General features: G+C 40.4%; 1 protein-coding gene across 5 annotated transcripts in view; it reads right to left on the bottom strand.

The window, feature by feature from the left end:
• The window catches only part of LOC100077291 (sodium channel protein type 2 subunit alpha), a 90326-nt gene that overhangs the window by 44147 nt on the left and 25292 nt on the right, over positions 1 to 20887 (bottom strand). For 4 of the 5 annotated variants that reach the window (XM_007671182.3, XM_007671183.3, XM_001512636.4 and 1 more), the window contains 9 exons: positions 16532 to 16621; positions 15335 to 15463; positions 14577 to 14668; positions 13439 to 13711; positions 12208 to 12271; positions 10396 to 10537; positions 10034 to 10240; positions 7985 to 8278; positions 2066 to 2413 (listed from right to left, as the gene is read on the bottom strand). In XM_007671182.3, the coding sequence (XP_007669372.1) occupies positions 2066 to 2413; positions 7985 to 8278; positions 10034 to 10240; positions 10396 to 10537; positions 12208 to 12271; positions 13439 to 13711; positions 14577 to 14668; positions 15335 to 15463; positions 16532 to 16621 (1639 nt within the window). Of the gene's footprint in view, positions 1 to 2065; positions 2414 to 7984; positions 8279 to 10033; positions 10241 to 10395; positions 10538 to 12207; positions 12272 to 13438; positions 13712 to 14576; positions 14669 to 14764; positions 14857 to 15334; positions 15464 to 16531; positions 16622 to 20887 lie in introns of all 5 variants that reach the window. The other variant, XM_001512671.4, reaches the window with a different exon arrangement.

The raw sequence follows: 20887 nt of genomic DNA, 5'->3' as shown, positions 1-20887 counted from the left end.
CTTCTCTCTTCTCTTGCTCCCCTCCAGTTTGGGCTCCCTGATTTGTCCAAGTGTATTTCTCACACTGACCCTTCTATTACATTAAACCACACCACTTTTGACTTTAAATCTGTACTAAAAATTACCTTCTTCCATGAAGGCTTCCCAGATTAATTTCTCCATTTCCCCTCCCTCTACTTCTCCAGTTTTACTATCCATTCCAAATATCCATGCACATCTTCTTACACTGGACTTCTGTGGCCTGACATGTGGGATAGAGGCTCTGGAAGTTGAAGTTGAGAAGCCGTGGCAGCGGCTTTGAGAACTGTGAGAAGGCGAGTGGTCAACATCTGTACTGTGACTGCACCTGCCAACACTGGACTCTGACCACAGGAACTCAGAACTCTCCTAGCCACGGTGTCCTCTACCTCTTGATGTATAGATCATTGACCTTGTCTTTTATATTATTTTCATTGTTTCATTCTTCCTTATGTGTCTGCCACCTGCCTCTTCTCTCCTTCCTTAGGCTTTAGGCTTTAGACCCTCCCTTGAGGATCTGGGACCATGTCTAATTTATCCCCTGGGTAATTTTTTTTTTTTTTTGACAGAATCTGCAACCAGTAAGAACTTAATATATATCACTCAACCGCTGAGCCATAATCACCCATCACCTCTCCAGATGCTATGGAGCTCTGGAAAACTCCAAGAGCCTCGGATTTCTCCATAGTATTCTTTTTTAAACACGTCGATGCCTTTATTACGCACACACTGAATAGCTCACAGTTGATACATTTTAACACTCAAGCACACTTCAGAATGGGAGTCAAAAGGTGCATTAAGAAATGATAGCTCACGTCCCTCTCTGGCCAGGACTACCTGACAATCTGGCAGATGAAGCACTCTTATTTTTAAAGACCTTCAGAAAGGAGACCCCATAATCCACTTCACAAACTCATTCCAGTGTTTCACTACCATTTCTTAATAAAAAAGTTCTTCCTTAAAGTCAACCTAAACTTCTCAAATTACTTTGAGAGATTATTTTATCTTTTCCCAGTAGGGAATATGTCAAATTCCCTACAAGAAACGGTTTTTGAAAAGGACAGAGATAAACAGCTAAATAGCACATATTTTTGCCAAAATATTCAGGCTTGCAGATTGGATTTATAACAGCAGTAAAATGGCAATGTTTTTGCTTTTAACAATAAGCATATGGAGGATTACGGTGATTTTTTTTCTTTTTCCTCCTTTGCCACTTTTTACTGAAAAACTCTTTCCTCCCCTTTTGGCTGCAAATAAAACTCCTAAAGCATGCAAAACACTGAATGGCCTTTTCGACCCTGTGAAACTAATGACTATCTGTGGTGTATCTGCCTTAGTTAGTGAATTAATTCCTGGCAAATAAGAGTAGCCTCTGTCCCCACAGATCAGGAAAATTAGTAAGAAAAGTGCCATGGCAAATGAACAGCAACTAAACAGTTCATTGACTTGTAAAGTATCAATCAACCAGTGGTATTCAATGAATGTTCACCGTGTGCAGAATACTGTACTAAGAGCTTATAACTTTCTTAAAGTTCAAGACAATGGTGCCTAAAGGTGAGAATCCATATGGAGAAATATAGAGGCTAATGTGTTTACGGTGGCTTCATTTCTAACTATTTTTTTTCCTCAGGAGAATATCAGATTTTTATCTGATTTAGATGTTTAACCTGTTATTTAGATTACTGGCTAAACGTGAGTGAATTGGTTTGATTTAAATACATTTGATTTATTTACTCTTAAAATTGAGCCATTGTTTGGATATTTTATCTTGCTAGTTACAAGTCTGTTTTTCAAACACCACACTGTGGTTACGACGACGGAGGAATTCTCTTAATTAGGCTCTTCAGAAGTCAAGCTCCCAGAAACACTCTTGTTTCAAAATTGACCTGTAGATTACCAGGAACTAGTGCCATTACCAAGAAAAAAGCTTCCAATTAACCATCCCAGTCATCACTCGGATCCCATTAAGTCAAACTTTGGTTAGAAAACAAAAAAATACTTTGCTCATTCCCACATGCGCAGCGTTAGCAGGAAGAATGATCGTCACCTCTGGCATGAGTTGCCCTGTGGGTGATGTAAGTGCGGACGGTCCACCGACCAGGGAAACGACCCCATTACAGTCCACAGAGCTGTGCATCTTCCCGTTCACTGGGAGCACCGGCAGCACCCGAGACGACCTGCTGGCCTGGCTAACGTTACTATGGCGCCTTTCTCCGTGTCTGTGCGGGACGAAGAGGGAATCTCTCCTGCTGTCGTTGTCTTCGAAAGTGCTGTGCTCATCGTCGGCAAAGTCATTTTCTGAGCCGACATCCTTTGCTCGACCTCGGAAGCTGAAAATGCTTGTCCTGCTGTTTCTCCTCGGAGAGAAGAGGGAGCCACGGATGCTCAGCAAAGACTGAAACAAACACAGATGCACACATACGCACCCACACACACATACACACACAGAGGATTGTTAGCCGATAATCCGTAAACCATAAAACTCTATTCTTCTTCACTAATGTGGGCACCAAAATCAGAGGCTGATCCAGAATATCGGTCCAGGAAAAGTAGTTAAACATGTCCTTATACATATTTCAATTCCTGGGGGATAAACATAAACATTTCATGAGATCACTGGGGACCCCGAGAGCGGAGACGCTGACTTTATCTTGGAGAAAAATAAAATCAATCTTCCTCCTAGTTCTGTTTAATTATAGTTCAAAAAGCTGCTTAGTGGAATCTTTGCTCTTCTTCCTTCTGAATTTTTTACTACCAGTCTTCATGAATAAATAAAAACAAATCAAGCTGGAAAGAACTGCTTTATTCACTCCTTGCTTTTCACAGTTTTTCCCCCTCTAAGGAAGTTTGCTGCACATTGAATTAAAAGGACCCATTTGCACCCCAAATCTGGATTCACAATACAGAATCATGACTATTTTCTTAAATAGTATAGTTATTATTAACCTAACCTCAGCAGTGCCAAAATAAAGAGGTCAAAGAAATCAGTGATTAGGTCACTGTATACTGTTTAGAAATGAAAAAAAGAAGAAGGAAAGAAAAGAAAGAGTTTTGGCAAAGCTTTGATACTCTGAACCTGAGCTAACTACAGCTCTGATAATAATGTCAGGTCGAACTTCTTTGGCCTACCTACCAGAAGACTGGCTCAGAATATGGGCAGGGAATGTGTCTGCCAACTCTACTGTCTCCCAAGCACTTAGTACAGTGCTCTGCACATAGAAAGGGGCTCAATATATCCTGCTGATGATATGATGATGACATCACTCCAGCTTTATATTCGGCATGGAAATTTTTTTGTTTTTCACAATGCCTGCCTACGGAATCTTTAGATCAACTATGCTACTCAGAGTATTTTTGTATTTTGAAATATGCTGGGGGAAGATCAGGGTTGCCTCAGTGTTTCTAGCTTTCAAAACAGCCACCTCAGGATGGGCTTGGAAACCTGATAGTATCCATGGGATGTAAAGTCCCCCTCCCCCCCCAATTTATTCCTCTTGCAGGAACAAGAGGGAACAGGGGACCTCAATTTAGCAAACTTCAACTGTCTACTTCTTAGGCTACTACGATCACCCTACACGCGGAACATCAAAGTGATCATTTGGGATCATTTACAAACTGGCTCTGCAGTGCTTGGTGAAATAAGGAGAGGTGTTCTTATAACCATCCCCTCTCTCAGCTTGCCAGGCAAACACCTCTAGCAAAGAAGTTCCCTTTGCATCACCTACCAAATCCGAACAAGAGGTTAGAGCTTTAACTGGCTTTAAATAGAACTAATGTCACTGAATAAATTAGGTAAAAAAGTTAAAAGAACTCAGATGCAAACCAACTTTCCCTTCCCTCTAAAACGTTCCCTCAAGGGTGACCTTTCCTCTCCACTTCTTTCCTACTTTTCTGCATGAGTCCTAATGGACACATTCTTCTAGTCCATTTTTCTCAAGCTTTCTAGGAGAGCCCCAGGTTTCACTTTCACCACCTCGAGATTCTTCCCTTGTGATTTTCTGGTGCTAGGGTGCAGCAGCAGCAGCTATTGCTCTATACAATCGTTTTCTTCCCCTTCAGGGGCAATCTCATTCCTCAAGAATCTTAGCTCCTGGGGCCCCCCTCCCCGTCAACCTGGAGAACCTTTTCTCCTGTGTCCCGTCATCCCGGCTCTGCCACTTGTCAGCTGTGTCTCTTAACTTCTCTGTGCCTCAGTTACCTTATCTGTAAAATGGGGATGAAGACTGTGAGCCTCAGGTGGGACAACCTGATTACCCTGTGTATACTCCAGTGCTTAGAACAGTGCTCTGCACATAGTAAGTGCTTAATAAATACCAACATTATTATAAGGGTTCCTCAATCCCCATTCTAATCTGCAAAGGTGGAAGGGCTTCTTTTCCACAATTAATCAGTTCCCTCTTCTTTTTCCATTCCCCTGTGATTGGCTGTGTCCGGATGGGGCTACTAGCTAAATACCTGGTAGTTTTGCCGATTGGCTTTCCCTTTAGGAGGGACTGCCCAAGAGAGTGATTTTTCCTTTTTCTAACAACTGAGATCTCAATTCATCTTTCTCTATTTGCGGAGCTAACGACTGCTTCTAACACACTGTATATGATGTACCACTCTTTTGTGGAGTTTTCTGAAAATGTGAATTTGTTGGATTTTGCAGTCGCTTTCAAAATGGGAGTTTCTGCTATTCATTCAAAATTTTACATGTAACTTTTAAAAATAAATAAATAAAACCTCCACTCCTGTCTTAGTTCCTGGATGAGCGGGCTTTTTGTAATACTGAGATCGTCATTGCTGAATAGTTTGAAAAACATTCAATATGCACAGAAATAAATTTCACTGCTTTCTTGCTCTGTCCCAGAGCAAAATTGTGCTTTTCACTAATTCAGAGAGCTGTAATCTCATTGTAGGCATGGCATGTGCCTACCAACTCTGTTAAATTGTACTCTATCCATTCATCTCTTTCGAGCCTAGGTGTCTGCTCTCCTGAACCTCTTCCTTTGCTGTTCTTTATGGAGACTTCCTAGGGGCTTGTCACAATTCTCTCATTAACAGAGATGGCAGAATGCTGAGATTGTGCAGGTCTACAGAAAAAAAAATGCTGACTGTTCCTTCCAAGGTTTAAATACTGAAATTGTTAAGCAGGGGTATTGTTTACATGTGTATTTTTGTTCCTCTCTTTGATTTCTAACAACAGGGATGACTCCATGAACATTGAATCTGTATGGCATTCATGAAACCTTAGTAGCTTCCATTTTATATCGTTATCTGGTGCTTCCAAGATAAAACGTTCTCATAGCAACCAAATGTCCCAAATAGAGATCTGGGAAAGAAAAATCATTAAAACCATGATACATTACTAGGGAACATGGATCCTACTTTCAAGACTAAAAGGACAAAAAAAGTAAAGAAAAAGTATGAGCTTTCTGGAGCCAGCAGTAACTGTTAGGGTTATATTTTAGGATTATATTCCGAGAAGCATTTCAAAGCTTTGGAGGACCATAATAAGAAAATACCAAATGTTTATAGAATAGCTATAACTGCTATATTGAGAAGTACATGCTCCATGAGATCGGGGATGCCTGGCTGCCCAGGACTGAACAGGGACTAAAATTTAAATGCACGCTCCCTCTATTCAGCTACCCACCAGAGGAAAAGAAATGGGAGAAAGTCAAGCCGGCATCCTTTCGCTAGCTCTACAAAAGCCCCAGTACAAAAGCATCTATGACAGAGAATGGAAATTCCTCTCAGAATGCTCCAGTGGACATTGGGAAATGTAGGGAGCCACTTCGGGAAGCAACGGGTCTCAGTGGAAAGAGCCCGGCCTTAGGAGTTAGAGGTCATGGGTTCTAATCTCGGCTCCGCCACCTGTCAGCTGTGTGACTGTGGGCAAGTCACTTCACTTCTCGGTGCCTCAGTGACCTCATCTGTAAAATGGGGATTAAGACCGTGAGCCCCACGTGGGACAAGGTGATTACCCCGTATCCACCCCAGCGCTTAGAACAGTGCTCGGCACATAGTAAGCGCGTAACAAATACCAACATTATTATTATTATTATTACACTTCCTTTGCAATGTAGTTTTTTTTATCATTTCCTTCGCTACAATTCTCTTTCCAGACCTGTTTGGAGGATTTTAAAGCACACCCCTGTGGCTGTCTCCTAGCCATCTAAGAAAAGCTTTCTTAAAAGTTCAGGAAACTGTAAAATTGTTTACTTAGATGGCAAGCCCCATGTGGGTCAGAGACTGCATCCAACCTGATTATCGTGCATCCAACCTGATTATCGTGCATCCACCTAGCGCTTAGTACTGTGTTAGGTATATAGTCAGCTCTTATCAAACACCATCATTATTATTTACTGGGATAATACAATCCACTAGGTAAGGAACTATAAATTTTTTGTCACACTAATATAAATGCAGACACCCTGCAAAGCTGCATATAAATAGCAACCACAACTTCAGGAATGAAGACTATTTAGGCAAAGTCTTGCTTAGAGACATCGAGAATTAAACTAGATGACCAGTGGAAGTCTCTGCAAAACAACAAATTGAAGCTGTAGGCAAATAAAAACTTAAATTCAAATGGAAAATATGATCTATATTGGCTCTTGCTGCTGCTAAGACACTGGCAAGGAAGGTGAAAATTTGAGAGTGGGTAAAATTTGTTTCTCCATCCATTTTGAAATTGATCAGTAAAATGGCATTAAAAAATTTCAAAATACACATGTGATGGAGGGTGTCCTGTGTGGATTTTTGCTAGCAATCAAACTTTAGACTGGGGGAAGCCTTTATTACTTGTTCTGAGAGCTCCCCTCTGAAGTTTCTGGGCCCCAGGGGGAGGGAAAATGCTTCGTATTCAGTTTCTCCACAAAATAGCTCACTCTGAAGCCTGCACAGCCAAGAGAAATGTGGCCTCTCGTGAGACTTTCTCCTGTTGCCGTGGGGAGCTCTTATAAGGGGAAGGTCATCTGGGTGTTCACCCATTTTGTCAAATACAAAATATGACTAGTTCCATTATTAGAGAAGCAGCGTGGCTTAGTGGCAAGAACCCAGGCTTGGGAGTCAGTGGTCGTAGGTTCTAACCCTGCCTCTACCACTTGTCTGCTGTGTGACCTTGGGCAAGTCACTTCACTTCTCCATGCCTCAGTTACCTCATCTGTCAAATGGGGATTAAGACTGTGAGCCCCATGTGGGACAACCTGATTACCTTGTATCTACCCCAGTGCTTAGAACAGTGCTTGGCACATAGTAAAAGCTTTACAAATACCATCATTATTATTATTACTATTATCAATTTCCTTCTGTCCTATCAGTAATGGATTAGGATGCTAAGACTCATACAGGGAACGTACTTAGTAATTTACAGCTTTTTTTAGATAGTGGTCCACGTGGAGAGATGCATGTATTTAAAAAAAGAAGCCCATCCATAGGAATAAATTTGACTCACTAGTTTTAATCCCATAAACCTCCTAATTTACAGGTTTAAATAGAGTCAGCATTTAAGGGATAGAACTACATGCGGCAAACAAGGGTGAGGCCCTGGGGATAGTTAGCTATTATTCGGCCTTCTACGTTGGTTGGGTTATCAACCTCGGTCTAATTCCAACCCAAGTCATTATATATTTCTCCTACATATGCCTCTGTAATTACAGATGAATTAATGTGCTGTCATTTCCTGCACTGAACAGCTGGTGAACTCTGGAAGTGAGTTAAATGCATCTCTAGTTCAATAATGAAAAAGTGGTCAGCGCCTACACTATTAATAGCCATTAAATCTGCAAACAGGAAGAACATTTGCCATTTAAAATACTGAAAACCTAATTTAACAAGTTATCTCTTCGTATCTCCTTCCCTCCTGAGACACCACTGTAGGGTGGAGGGGGAGGCGGTCCCACACGGTTGGGATCGCCGCATTTCTCTAGGAAAGCAACCACGGTGATTGTACAGCACAGTTCGCTTAATCGAAGGTCTATACCTGATGGGGAGAAGAAAACCTCTTTTCATACGTCAGCCTGTTTCCTTCGATGGAAAAACGGAAACCTTTCTTCCTGATGCTGTCTTCGGATTCAGATTTGCGGACCTCCTCCTCCTCCTTCTCTTCTTCTCCAGATTGTTCCTTCTGTTTCTTTTTTTTCCTTCGGTTTCTCCTCTCTTTTGCACTTTTTGAGCTCAGTTTTGATGCTGCTGAAGAACTCTCCGAGAAACCCCCTACGCCCCCGGCTCCACTGAAATCTCTCGAGTCAGCTGATGCAGCCGCTGCCGCTGCAGCCTGAAATAAGGCAAGACAGATGAGATTTTGGAACGTGCCAGTATTTTCATTGATATCCATTAGCGCCAAGGTTATACTTCCCCTTTCTGAAGAGGGTAAATTTTCTATCTGTGAAAACGCTAAGTAGCAATGAAACCAGCTAAACCGAGGACAGGAAGGTCCAGAGAAACAGCCACGGATAATTTTGCAAGGACTCTTTGAATCCCGGTGTCAATAATCACCTGAGGTACAGAGCACTGTTCTAAGTGCTTGGGCGAGCACAAGAGAATGAGCAGACACGTTCCCTTCTCATAATGAGCAACACTATCATTCTAGACCTTTCTTGAGCCCAGACTGCTCCTCACGTACCGCACAGCGATTCTCTTTGATCCAAACAAGATCAGACTCATTCATCTGCAACCTTAACAGACGTGGGAGCACTGGCTTTCAAGCGTAGGACAAAGAAAGCTAGAGTTCAACTTCCATAAGCTCTCTTTGGAGAATTTTCTGCAGTGTGACCTTGGACAAGTTACTTCACTCGTCTGTGCCTCGGTTCCCCCGACCGCAAAATGACGATTCGCTGTTCTCCCTCCTACTTGGACTGTGAGCCCCACGTAGGACCTGATTAACTCGTATCTGTCCCTACGCTAAGCAGTGTTTGTCACATAGTAAGCGTTTAACAATTATTACTGTTATCATTATTATTCTGCTATTTATGAACTTAAAATGCTTTCTTTTCCATCAACTCAGAACAGGTTTCAACTGTCTCTGGGGGTCAGTATAAGAACATTTTTTACAACCAATGATTCTCTGATTTTAAGTTAAGTAAGGCTAAATAGCAGATAAAATCATAGGTCACAGATGTGGTGTTTGGGTAGGTCAGATAAGAAAATGATAATAATATTAATAACAATAATCATGGTACTTGTTAAGTGTTCACTAAGTCCCAAGCATTGTTCTAAGCACTGGAGTAGCTATAATTTAATCTGGTTGTATACGGTCCCTGTCTCCACAAGAGGCTCACACTCTTAATCCCCATTTTATAGTGAGGTAACTGAGATCCAGAGAAGAAGTGACTTGCCCAAGGTCACATGGAAGACATGCGGCAGAGCTGGGATTAGACCCCAAGTTCTTCTGACTCCCAGGCCTGTGCTCTATCCATTAGGCCATGCCACTTCTCTTAGAACAGGTATTGGAATACGATAAAATACTACCTAAATATTGAGTATTTTATAGATGTGATAACTGAGGCACAGAGAAGTCAAGTGACTTGACCCAGGTCACTCATCAGGTGAGTGGTAGGGCTGGAATTAGAGCCCTAGATTTAACAAAATTATTGTGAAGGGTTAAATAGGACTAAAAAGCATAATTCCACGAAGGTGTGGTAGGAATACGACTATAATCGTAACAATGAAAGTAATAATCAGTTAGTAAACTGCCTGAACACTAGCAATCACAGAATATAATGCAAATTGTAAAATGTCCTCAAACAAATGGAAATTGGCTAGTTTTGATTACATCCATGAGGGCCCATTTGAAAAAGGTATCTGTGACCCTCACGGGTACTGTCAGTAATGATAATAACAATAATTATGGTACTTTTTAAGGGCTTACTATGTGCCAAACACTCGTCTTAAGCACTAAGGTAGAACCCGGAATTAGAACCCGTGACCGTCTGACCCCCAGGCCCGTGCCTATCCACTAAGCCACGCTGCTTCTCCTATGTCATACATATAATCAGGATACAGCCAATTTAATCTTTCCGTTCAGCAATACCTGAGCTTCTTCCTGTTGCTTTTTCAGCTGCTCCAGCATCTGCTGAAATTCGGCCTCTTTCTGTTCCGCCTCTTCGAGCGTTGCCTGATTCTGTTCCTCATAGGCCATGGCGACCACAGCCAGAATTAAATTTATAAGGTAGAAGGAGCCCAGGAAGATCACCAGGACAAAAAATATCATATAGGTCTTGCCAGCCGCACGTAGGGTCTGTAGAAGAGAAGATAACAGCTCTTTACACCGTCGACGTTACGTCTGAACCTGCAGGCATGCTCTCCTCGGGGAAAAATGAAGGATCTGAAGTGGTTTGATGTCATTATCGCACATTTCTTTCAAAAAGTGCTTGTTTCCCCCCCAGCGCTCACCAGCTGGTAAAGGTTTTCCCAGAAGTCCTGAGTCATCAGTCGAAACAGGGACAAGAAGGCCCAGCTGAAGGTATCGAAGCTCGTGTAGCCATAGTTAGGGTTCCGACCGGCTTTCACACACACGTATCCTTCAGGACACTGGCTGCAGATAGCAAAGGGGGAGGAGGGAGATCGCATCTTAATAGGTGTTTGCCAAAACAGAAGTTTATAGGTGGCAATTCAGCCCTTTTCTGGACTGCGAGCTCATAAGGCTTATAAAACATAAGAGATGCTATGCCAGGTAAACGACCTCTCCAATCCGGTGTTCTGCCTCTGGAGAGCTCCTTGGAGGAAGCTAGAGTAACAGTGTGGTAAAAGTATCATAAAAACTACTTTGAAGATATTTCTATGTTTTGCTTTTAAGTACCTGTGTTTGCCGCGGCTTACTCTGTTGTTGTTTTTAATGATTCTGAATTTGCGAATATTCTGGGGGAGACAACTAAACTACTGAATCAGACAACCTGTGCAGTGCGCCCTCGTAGCCAAGGCCCACGGTCTCTCTGGGTTTCGATATTACAAAAGAAAAGGTCATCCAATGTTTTGTGGATAATTGGGGGAAAAGATGTGGAAGCGCTTTCATCTCCTTAACAGGAAAGAAAAACAGATTTATCGAATTCAATGTGGTCCGAACACAGTAAGTGCTCAGTAAATCAGTGGATTGATTGATAGTATAGTTATTATATAGGTCATGTGTTTCATTCTATTTCTTGAGCACTTCCTGCACGCAAAGTTTCTTTGTGAATGCTAAATATATTCTTTTCTCCCCGCACTATCCTAGTTTATAAAATGTGCCAATCTGCTCCACACACCTGGATCTCTAAGGGAATGTGGTGGGGAACGTGAATGCCCTTCTGAACAGAAACAAACTGATGGAAAGAACACACAGAGCGGCCACGCTTTCCAGACAAAATTGATTAGGATTGATTACATTGTGCAGCCCCTCAGGATTTCCAAATCAGTATTCCAAATGTCCAGAGCAGTCAATCCCAGTCGGCCAGCATAGTAGCCTTTTTTGCCGGCCATCTTAACTTGCAGAGGGCTCAGGCAGGCACGGTGTGACATGAGCCTGAGTCTCTACCGACAGATCAAACGAAGTTACACGAACGGGGGAAATCTGCAGCCCAGGCCAGGATGCCAGGGTCAGCGGTGGCAAGGATTTCCTTAAATGGGGGACATTCTAAAACCTTTCCCCTAGCTGAAAACATAAGTGAGGTAACTACATCATTCTAGGTTTCTCTACCACTTCTCTGTGTTTCAATGATTGCTGGTTCCTATTGACTGAGCATCCACAATGTGCCAATCAATCAATCTATGACATTTATTGAGAGCTTACTGTTTGCAGAGATCTGCACTAAGTGCTCAGGAGAGCACAATATGACAGACTTGCTAATGTAAATATAACATTTCTAGGACAGGCCCACCTGTTTTAGGATCTTCCGTTTCAAGCTGGCGTGAAACCCAGAGCAGAAATGTTATATATTTAGCACCCCTACGAATATCGCACAAACATATTTATTGATCCAGGTTCTAAATACTTTTAGCCTCGTGTTGTGATCTTGCTTTTTGAAAAAGCATTAAAGTTTTGCTTTATTGGTAGACAATACAGTAAAAGGGAGAGACAATTCCTGGATGCAGAGGCTTAGAAGAAATGCAGTTTTTAAAATTAAATCTTCTGTAAGAGGGAGGCTCTTATTAGGAGAGAGCATTGAGAAGGAAGAAGATCAATGGAGGTTAAGTCACATACAAGGGACAGTAGAGAAGGCACAGTCTTACCCTGCATCTGAGCTGTTACCACAAAGAAGAGCATCATTTTGTCCTTCCAGGGTGTAAAAATGACCTGTTTAGAAAGATCAATTTAAATAATGATAAAAGCCTGAAAACATGAAACTTCCTTGTAGTACAAACGTCTTTGATTACGTTAGTGTACACAAAAATTGTTTAAACAACATCAAATGAACCAATATCTCATTATGTGAATTGCTATAAATATATAAGGGGCCAAAGCACATACAAGGATCTCTTTTTCTGACTGATTACTCTAGAAAATGGCATTTCTTTGGAAGAAACGATCCAATTTTATATTCCTCTAATGACCAATGTTAGGAAATAAAATGCTAACAGAAGACATTTCTAGGTGAGAATAAGCGTACAGAAGTCTAAATTTTCCATTATTTCCTTGACCAAAATGAAGGAGGAGGAACAATAAATAAATATTTAAATATAAATAAATTCATGACCAAGACACTTATGCAACTAAAGGACGACTTCAACCACTCTCTCTCTCCTTCTCTCTCCCTGGTTGGGTTCATAAATACATTTAATTTCATCCACGCACACAATTTTTGTCCCGGTGTCCCATGAGAAACAGATTTCATCATCGACCTCATCATCATCATCATCATCACCCAAGGTATTTATTGAACACTTTTTAGGTTTAGCTGTCTAGCTCTTCTTCATTTATTTTGGAGGATATTGAAAGTAAATGGGGTTGCCTTGACAACCTGACATGATAAACTTGATTTTTTTCTGGATATATTTTCAATATGACTGGGATGTTCATTTCCCATAGGAAACTAGGTTTCATCAATTGAGAAACTTCATGGAAATCTTCCTCCTACCATTTTTTTTAAAACAAAGTGAATTTATTATGACTGAATGGCATATTAAAACATCTGGAGTTGAAAAAAAACCTTTTTTTTTTAAAACCAATCTTGAGATGTAGAAACAAATCTACTCTACCAAAAACAGATTCCATTTCTCCCCATGCCGCTCTTGTTTAGCACAGTGACCCAACTTACGTATGTTTGTGAAGTACAGCGTAGCAACTCATTACCATTATGACTGAAGGATAATGAATTAAGATAAGGAATTTGTTCACAGAATTATCCATCAGTTATTCCTAACCATATCTGTTGTGAGTCTCATTAATTTACATCACTAAGGAACATAAATTTTTACTTTCAGGCACAGACAATTTAAAATTAGTTTAAAGAATATTTCTTACTTTTATCATCAATGTATTCATCCCAGTTAAATGTGCTCACAGTTCTATTCAGATAGGTACCATTCACATCCCATGAGCTATTAAAGTAGGAAGTAACATTTATTTCAAAAGAAGAATTGTCCGGAGGCCACTGCAAACATTTATTTCTCAAGTTACCCATGAACAGCTGCAGGCCTATTAGAGCAAATACACTCAGACAAAACACAGTCAGGATCATTACATCCGAAAGCTTCTTCACTGACTGGATCAGGGCCCCGACAATAGTCTTCAGGCCTACAAGTAAAAAAAGAGAGTGGCCATTTTAATTATGAGGAGAACAGGTACCCGCAACAGAAAAATGCCACGAAACTGTCCTGCAAAATAAGGATCTCATGCAGAATGACAAGTATAGTCATCGGTGATAGAGTTTTCATGAAAAGCCTACTAGCTTGTGAAGATGAATGGAGAGCTGAAAATTCATGTTCTTTGGAAGACTGAGAATGGAAATGAAAGACGTACTTATTTCCAAACACTCTTCCCCCCCCACTAATTGAACTTACTATTCATGCTTTACATCAGTCTTATTTAATATTTTACTTTTTTTTTTTTACAGATGCCTTACATACAAACCTCTTGGTCAATTTTAGACAATTATTTATTAATACAATAAAAACATTAATATTATGAAAATGCCACATCAGCTAGAAATTTCTATGAATGGGGTGTGGTTTGAAGAAGGAAGACATCTGAAAATTGATTTCCCATGCAACACCCATGCTATTTCAGGACACCAAATTTATCTGCCATTAAACAAAACAAGGTGGCAAATTTCAGCCCTAAATGCCTGCATTTGCATTGGTACGAAAGCCTTATGGTTCATTTTCAAGTGAAACGAAAGCCGGATGTCATAAGATGCAAACCACACAGGCTGATTATTGCAAATGTCTCATGCAAGAATTGTTAAACTCCAAGGTCGACTTAGAAATGCCAAAGAAGCTCACTTTTAAAAGCTGAGAATCACATCAAATGGAAATCTGATTGATTCCTGCTTTTTTTGTAAAAAGCAATGTGCAGCAAGCAACGAGGCTTATGCCGAAAAGCTGAGCTTTCAACTTCAACGCAACTAGAGTCAGCCTTAGTGTTTAAACCTAGCTCTCACCTGGAATGACCGAAATAGTTTTCAACGCTCGGAGAACTCTGAACGTTCTCAGTGCTGAGACATTGCCCAGGTCCACAAACTCTGTCACATATCTGTAATAGGGGAGTTCACACACAGACACAATGACAGCACACAAAATACAGTTGGGGCTACAAGGGGCCTAACACCTTATACCAGCCACTTCTTACCTGGGATTACAGAAATAGTTTTCAAAGCTCTCAAGACTCTGAAAGTTCGAAGAGCTGAAACATTGCCTAGGTTTACAAATTCTGTTACATACCTGTAGAATTAAATCAGAGTTATTCAGAATTGAGGACAATTTTTGTCTATCTTGGTCTTTCTTGAAGACCTTTCAACTTTCACAGCTCGTAACCTTTAGTTTTTCCTGATCTTCAAATTAAACGCCAATGGCACCGCTCTTTTACTCTAAGCCCATTTTGGTGTCAGAAGCCTGACTGGCTAGCTTGACAGGAAGAGGCTTAGAGGAGGCTCAATCAGAGACGGTAATAGTGAAGGAATCTGAAATGTGTCCAAAGCAGTACAAGGATGGATCAGTGCCATAAAATTCCAGTCTCTGCCTTGTACGGTCCACTTGGAAATCATGTTCTTAGCATGTAATAAAGTATGCTAACCCTGGGGTGGGAGGAGGGGTGGGGATGAAAGTCAATGCTTACCCCGGAGAGGGTGTGGCCTAACAAAGGCATCCGCCACCACTAATGATCTACCCTCACAGATGGAAGAATCCTTAAAACACTTACGCAAAAGTAATGACAGTGAAATCCAGCCAGTTCCAAGGGTCCCGGAGGAATGTGAAACCTTCTAAACAGAAGCCCCTTGCAAGAATTTTTATAAGTGATTCAAAGGTATAAATTCCTGTGAATGTGTACCTGAAGAAAAATAGCCAAGACAATGTTAAAGAATGAGTGGGAAACATAGATGTTGGATCTCTCACGAGGCCTTCAAGAAGATCATCAAAATAGAGTCTCCATAGATATCTGGTTAATAATATTTGAAGAAATAGTACAAAACCCGATGTCTGAAGGATTATGGGCTCTATTTCTCCTACATGCATTCTGGGAATTCTGACAAAACAGCATCTTCTATTCTCTCCCTCATCGCAGTTTAAATCAGAGCAGAGACACGCCCTTCCAGTCGCTCCTCCGATGCCCCACGTGATACCGGCTCTATCTTTAGACCTTTCCGTCCACTAGCGAGGCTGAGACGGAGCTCTGTGCTTGGGCAGAGACCTTGGTGGCTCTCCGCTCACGCATTCTGCTTCTGCTGTCCTAACCATGTCCACTTTGGCGATGAGCCTAAGTACTGTGCACCAGTTTACTACCCCTAGACCTCCAAACCAGTTTGCATTTACGTAAGAAAAGTCTTTCCAGATGGCTGCAGAATTGGGCTTATCACCTCTAAGCACCTGTAGACTACATAAACGCGTTGCTTTAAATAGGAGAGAAAAGGATTGTATTCTACCTAATGGTCTCGGGCTTAGGCTGTTAGCTAGGATGCCAACATTCTAAGACCGTCACTGTTACGTGAATTAACTAAGTGCACATTGTCTCAAATCTGACTTTTCCAAACTTTGAAATATTTTAAGGAAGCCTGAAAATGTTAAGTGCTTAAAAAACAGGAGAGACCTGATACGCTATATTGCATTCGTTAGCGTCTCTGCTCTTCTAAAGACACTGGGAGCAACAGTGACCATCTATTGATCAAATCACACAAGAGCAACTTGAAGCAAAGTGATTTACTTTGTTGGGACTTGCAGCTCCAGCAGCAAGAGCTTTTCCTAGTGGAAATTACTAAAAACAGCTCTATCTCTTTCTACCTGCTCTTGGTGTGCAGAAAGGTAATTCACAATACAGGCCTATTGATGGGTTCCAAAAGGTAGAAAGCACGTTATAAACAGTAAAAATGATCAGAATTGGAAAGAAAATGTTTCCACTTACTCTACATTCTTTGTCCAATCCGGAGGGTTACTCATGGTCATAAACACACAGTTGGTCAGGATAGTGCACATAATGAGCATGCTGAATAAGGTAGGGTACAGTCAAGGAACACAACGTACAACATAAAACCCCAACATCGTGTGCTGTCCCAATAATAATCTGTTCCATTTCCCAAGCCTTGAAACTCACATTAATTCCCTCGCAATGATGTCTACCCTTTCTCTCTATTAACATCAAAATTTTTTTTTTTAGTTTAAGCATCCCACTAAACATCTGATAATCAAAGGAAGGCACCATATATTTTTAAATGATTGGGAGGGCACTGGGTGTGCAACTGCAGAACTATAACTCTGGGCTCCTGTAAGGCAAACAACAAAAAGGAGAATCGATTCAATTTGGTCCCTTAATAGTTGTTGAAAACAAAATCTATTAGTTAATCTCTCATGTTTCATGGCCCCTGGCGCCTCATTAGGATTCCACATTACGTCTAATGGTGTCATCGAATCCGGTAAGGAATTTCCTTGCATCTTCTGGCTTATTCTTGTTAATGTTTTAATGGGTCGTCTCATTTTTTATTGGCACTAAAATGCAAAAGCATCAGCCAGAAAAACTTGTCCAATGCACCATAATGAAAAAATGAAAAATACAGATATAAATGATTAATGCAAAAGAGCCACATGATGGCACTATAACCAAAGAAATACCAATGTTTTTTCATGTAGATTAAGGAGAGCATGTTTTGGGCTCACTGTTAAAAATCAAATAAAGGGAATGAAGCAAGAAAAAGCTAAAATACTTAAGAAATTTTGAGATGGTGGTTAATGATTTATAAAGCATTTGGGTTTTAATTGGCAGGAAAAATCTACTGTATTTAAAATAAGGAAACATGAATGATTGCATTTCTAAGGAGTTTTTACTGTCCTGTTTAAGGCATCTGATCATTACCAAAATGGTTAACAGTCTGCTGAATCAACTCTGAACACAAACCCCTCTAAAACGTTTTCATGGGGTGATGAAAACTAGGTAAATGTGAGTTAATTCTATAATATAGAATAGGATTTTATTCCACCCACTCCACTCTGAAAGTATACTTTTATATGGAGAGACCTTAAATGCCATTTCAATTGTAATAGGATAAAAAATACAATCTTCCCTTATTATAAACATAGTCGAGTTAATTAGTTCAGATGGAGCAGTTGACAGATTTAAAGGCTATACTCACTACACTAACAAAAAGAAGGAATTTTCCGCATCGAGTGACTTTACGTTAAAGTGCTAGGACGTATAAAGTATGAAATCAAACTTTTTCCCAAAGTCTAATTCTTTTTGACTTTTACAAAATTCTGCCTGACAGCTAGGAGACAAAGACCAAAGAAAAATTGCTAATTGTCAGGATTTTATGGCTCCTCAAAAATATATCTTCAAAATGGTGAATTGAGACCAAATCCACAACTCTGGTCAGTCATCTTGGCCTTGATCAGGTGTGTTAAAACCCCTTGCCTGGCACTAAACACTGTCAGATTCTGTTAAGAAAAAAACACAAAAACGAAACTGAAAGATTCCGTTCCCTACTTCTGGAAAGTCACGTTTTAACCAGCCAAGACAGCAAACTTATACCATTCTGCTTTGATGTTTTCTAATGTATTCCTTTTTGCTGATATCTAAAACTGAACTCATCTTCCCTCCTCGATCTACTTCTCCTCCTCTTCATTTCCCCACGTCTGTCAACACCAACGTACCCTCCCTGTCCCCAAAGCCCACAAATTTGGCGTAATCTCTGACTCGTTGCATCAGTTATTTTGGGTGGATTTTCTCCATTTTTTCTCTCTCCCTAACTGCTATAATACATTTCTCATTCTTTGATGGTTCTTCCTCTCAGTCTTCAAATGTGCTTCATCCAGTTGCTCTGTCTGCCCCAAACTCCCTTCTTCCATTTCAGCTCAAATTCCTCAAACTGGTGGCTTACACTTACTCCCTTCACTTCCCCTCTTCTTGAGGTAGAGCAGAATCTGTGTTCTATCCGATTATCTTGTATCTATCCCGACTTGGCATGTAGTACGGGCCTAGTAAATCCAATACCAATGATAGTAATACAAATACTAAGAGTGACCCAATAAAATCAGGTTTTTGTGCAACTGAGATTGCAAGGTCGCTGACTTCCAAAAATCTAGCTCACTAGCCTTCACCTCTCTCCTGCTTTACAATCTCACATTTCTTCATGACTCCAGCATGGATAGCTCACCTTAAATTGAACATATCTAAACTGAATTATTTTTATCTTCCCTCTTAAACCCACTGGACTTAACTTCCCCATCTCTGTCAACAACTCTACCATCCTCCCTGTCCCAGAAGGCCACAAATTTTGTTCATCTTTGATTCCTAGCTATTTTATAACCCTCACAGTCTGTTGCTAAATCATGCTGGTTCTTACTCCACCATAGGTCTTGATTTTGCCCCTTCTATAATAAACAGTGTAAGAACTTTTCAGAATGCTAGAAACCCAGGTTTTTGGTTCCTGGAGTGGTCAGAAGAGGTGAGGAGGAGGGGAAAAAGTGAGAAGGGTGGCTGTACTTAATCAGATATGGGGAACTTTCCAGAGAAAGGGGATTTTCAAGAAAATGTACTCTGGAAAAAGTACCCAGAATTACACTATACATTTAAGGTAAATTTTCAGAATTCTTTACTAATATAAACAGTATTTCCCACCAGATATGGGGAATTTTCCAGAGAAAGGGGATTTTTAAGAAAATATACTCTGGAAATAAAAATAGAATTACATTAAATCTACCAGGTAAAATTCCAGAATTCTTCAGTTACAGAAACATTATTTTTTCACTGTATCATTCATCCAGAATAACAGTAGAAATAATGGAATTGGAGGCAGAAACATGATGTGTAAGCTCCTGGCTACCATTCTTGGAGTTAAAACATTAGGTTACCCTGTGTGGGATTAATTATATCCTTCATGGTAATGCAGTAGTTAAGGCTGTTAAATTGTTCTGTTTCTAATCTCTCCTTTCTGGGATTTACTTTGGTGCTCTTTTTAGGACCTTTAAAGAAAGATTTTTTTTTTCTTTCTTGAAATACTACATGAGGCAAATATAGCTATTTTTGTTTAGGATTCTTTTTCTTATTGAAACATGTTTTCAGATATAAAAACCAGAAAATTATCGAACAGTCACATGTCCATAATAAAGAATGCAGAATGTAAAGAAATACAGATACATTCCGATGCAGAACATAAAGAAAACCTGATTAAGCTAATGAAATTTGAAAAATGTACTTCTCAAGTATATGTTTTTAAAGTGAATTCATAGAAATCTTATGTAAGTGATAACAGTCTGAAAAACATTTTTAAATAGTAAAAAATACACCGGAGAGAGGCTAGGTGCATTGGAAAAGATTCCAAGACAACGTTTCAGGAAGAGTTGAATTTTAGTTTAACTACTCCATTCATTCCTTTTACGATCTTCAGTCTATTTACTGGGGAAAATGTGCTCTAATGACCCAAATTTGGCTGAGTAACTCTAACGCTTGGGCCCAAACCAATGCATGAGTTGGGGGAATCTCCGAAAGGTGAAGTAGTGGGCTTTGGGGCTACACTAGACTACTGGTCCAAGGCCATGTAGGGAACGCTGACTTGTAAGCACATCCCGGGATTTGTCCTCTCAGCACGCTACTGCCGAGAGGGTGTCACGGCAGTCCCTGAATTCAGGAGAGCCATGGATAGAATGAGAGTAAACTATAGTACCTCCATTATGCCTGGCAGCAACTGTAAATCAGGCATATCCCAAGGCTTAGTGGGAGGCTTCCAGAGAAAATGTAGTCTTACACTGAAATCGTCAACCTACCCAAGATGAGCCCAAAACAATTTACATTAAAAAAAAATCTATTTACAAATCCCCACTCGGTTTGAATGGAAGGAGCCGAATGAGCCCATGGAATCGGCTCTCTTTTTGGAAAGAACCATGGGTTTAGCTTGGGCAGCTGTGGCAAATGCCGAGTTTCGAAATGCAAAATGTGAAGAAAAAAATTGATCTACTTCACAAATGTGAGGAATCAAATAATTTACACGTAAAATGCCAAGTAGCGGAAATGCGCAATTTACCCAGCATTTCTTCTAAAAGAACGATTATTAAAAATACCTAATACATTAATTTCAACCTTTCTAGTTTCCAGAAAAAAGGTACGCAGGAGGTGGGAGAATATACATGAAGAATGAAAGAAAGAAAAAGAAGGCATATTTCTGCAGCCTTGTGTGCACCATATGAGCATCTAAATTTGGAGGGTGTTAGTGTTTAGACCCAAAATTTGTGTGTAGTATATGCATAGCTGGCAGGTAGGGTTATATTGTAA

This window comes from Ornithorhynchus anatinus, chromosome 9 (assembly GCF_004115215.2).
Source record: "Ornithorhynchus anatinus isolate Pmale09 chromosome 9, mOrnAna1.pri.v4, whole genome shotgun sequence".
NCBI classification, from domain to species: Eukaryota; Metazoa; Chordata; class Mammalia; order Monotremata; family Ornithorhynchidae; genus Ornithorhynchus; species Ornithorhynchus anatinus.
This window is presented reverse-complemented; position numbering and strand designations above follow the sequence as displayed.